At 36.1% G+C, this 2,500-nt stretch overlaps 1 protein-coding gene across 7 annotated transcripts in view; it reads left to right on the plus strand.

The window, feature by feature from the left end:
* The window catches only part of LOC138029873 (uncharacterized), a 6,941-nt gene that overhangs the window by 2,579 nt on the left and 1,862 nt on the right, over positions 1-2,500 (plus strand). For all 7 annotated transcript variants that reach the window (XM_068877709.1, XM_068877712.1, XM_068877708.1 and 4 more), the window contains 5 exons: positions 337-598; positions 1,579-1,650; positions 1,862-1,918; positions 2,027-2,095; positions 2,277-2,345. In XM_068877709.1, coding sequence (XP_068733810.1) covers positions 337-598; positions 1,579-1,650; positions 1,862-1,918; positions 2,027-2,095; positions 2,277-2,345 — 529 coding nt within the window. The remainder of the gene's footprint in view (positions 1-336; positions 599-1,578; positions 1,651-1,861; positions 1,919-2,026; positions 2,096-2,276; positions 2,346-2,500) is intronic.

Below are 2,500 nucleotides of genomic sequence, written 5' to 3' on the forward strand. Positions count from 1 at the left end.
GGAGATGTTAATAATGCAAACTCCCAGAATCCTTTCCTATCCCACCTTCAACGAAGCTAAACATTGCCACTATAAAGTCTTTAACATTCATTATAACATTCATTATAACCTTCAAATCTGAAAAACATCAAACAAGCATGTTCCTTTTATATAACATTTGCAGAATAAATTTCACACTTTCCCTTGGAGGAATTGTAAAATACATTTTTTTCAATGAATAACTTGATAAGTATCTTTAAAAATATTACAAACTGTTGTGCATCACTCTGCACAGCAACATTTATCATATTTGGAGTAAGCATATGGATAAGATTGCACTTGTATTTCATTTTGTAGGTTAACATGTTCTTCAAGCATAAATTTGTTGCAAGGAAATGTGCATGTGGTGAAGCATTAGGCTTCAAAGTGGCAGCAATGCTCCAATTTATAAGTGTAAGCGATGTTCAAATGAAAGGAGATGTCCTCAGGAGTTTCGTAAGACGAAAGGGCATAGGATGCAATGGTGTCAAATTAAGATTTGCAGATACAACTCAGCACCATAGCACCCACATTAGGAGACGTTTTCTGCCAACTGATTTACTGGCAAAGCTTGACAGTGGTATGTACATGAACGTGCCTGCTGTAAGAGAAAGGCTTGATAAACATATATAATCAAAAATCCCAGTTTAAGGGGCCAGTTTCATGCTGCTTTGAAATTCAATTGACATCATATTCCCCTTGTGTTGTCAGCGATGACATGAATGATGTGAATGTGAACCAATGTGAACCAAAGTACTTAAAGTTATAAGTTTGATTTCAAAAAGTTATAAACAATGACCTTAAGTCAGATTTGGTGGAAATGTATATGGACAGGAACAAGTCTATTTAAATTTCTCTTTTATCTTGCCGTATGGAAATGATGGTCACAGATTTCACAATAATTACTGGTATTGTGATCTGACCTCTTGTTATAATATCTACTTATTTTAACAGAATAAATTGCTGTCCTTTGATCAATTAAAGTTGACTTAAAATTAACACAGCAAATCTATGTTTCATTGGCAGCATTTGAGAAGAAACATGACAAGCATGGTACATATATAAACTGTATAGTGTTTACCATTGAGTACCAAACATTTGCTACATGAATGGAGGGTGAAGTTGCTGGCATGCCTTGCTTTTGTAACAGAGATATTTACTTTTTCAAAAGAGAGCATGTGCAGTAAAGAAAGTTGACTTTCAAAAAGGCATACAAATATGTCTATCATTGCATAAATGAAATATTTCAATATATTGTTAATATAATGAAGTTACAAGGGAATGTCCTGGTTCAGGTCCTGGCCGGGGACATTTTACTCACGGTGCCTCTCTCCACCCAGGTGTATAAATGGGAACCAGGTGATTTAATGCTGGGGCAACCCTACGATGAACTGGCATCCCATCCAATACTCCTAGTTGCTTCATGCTACAGAAACCGGAGTTAAACACCGGTCTGATGGGCCTTCTAGGCTCGTTGCAGACTTTAACTTTTACTTTGATTAAAATATGTAAATTTATGCAACTGAAGTACATCCCATGCCTATATTTCGATTTGCTTAGCAGTGACTGGGACAATCAATCAAGAAGATGCTGGTCCCCTGGACACTATCATCCAAGACACTGCTTCATCAGGTAAAACATCCATTCATGCATCTCCTAAATTAATATTATATTTTTACTTACAGAATTGCTCAATTTTGGCAACCAGTGCAAATGCCCATTATACAGACAGACTAAACAGAAGACACATTTTTGGAACAGTCAACTGTCTGATCTATTTCAAGACTTAATTTTAGGTTTTTGCTTTGTTCTTTTTTTTTTTTTGTGGTATTGACTGGAACAGAAGGACAGGAAGAAACAGGTCCCTTGGACACTACCATCCAAGACATTGCTTCATCAGGTAATAATTAGATGCATCTCCTAATTTAGTTTATTTTAAGACTTACATTTAATGGTCAACTGTCTAAACTATTTCAAGACTTAAGTTTAGGTTTTTTTTTTGTGGTAGTGACTGAGACAGAAGTACTGGAAGAAGCAGCTCCCTTGGACACTACCATCCAAGACACTGCCTCATCAGGTAATAATGAGATGCATGCATGCATCTCCTAAATTGATATATTTTAATTACCAAATTGCTCAATTTTTGCCAAGCATGCAAATGCCCCCATACAGTCAGAACAGAAGACTCATTTTTGGAATGGTCAACTGTCTTACCAATTTCAAGACTTAAGTTTGGGTTTTTGATTTTTTTCTGGTAGTGACTGGGACAATCGATCAAGCAGGTGCTGGTCCCGTGGACAATATCATCCAAGACACTGTTTCATCAGGTAATAATTAGATGCATTCATGCATCTTCTAGATAAACATATTTTAATCACAGAACTGATCAATTCTTGTCACTAATGCAAATGCCCCCATACAGACTAAACAGAAGACCCATTTTTGGAATGGTCAACTGTCTTACCTATTTCAAGACGTAAGT

This window comes from Montipora capricornis, chromosome 13 (assembly GCF_036669925.1).
Source record: "Montipora capricornis isolate CH-2021 chromosome 13, ASM3666992v2, whole genome shotgun sequence".
NCBI lineage: Eukaryota > Metazoa > Cnidaria > Anthozoa > Scleractinia > Acroporidae > Montipora > Montipora capricornis.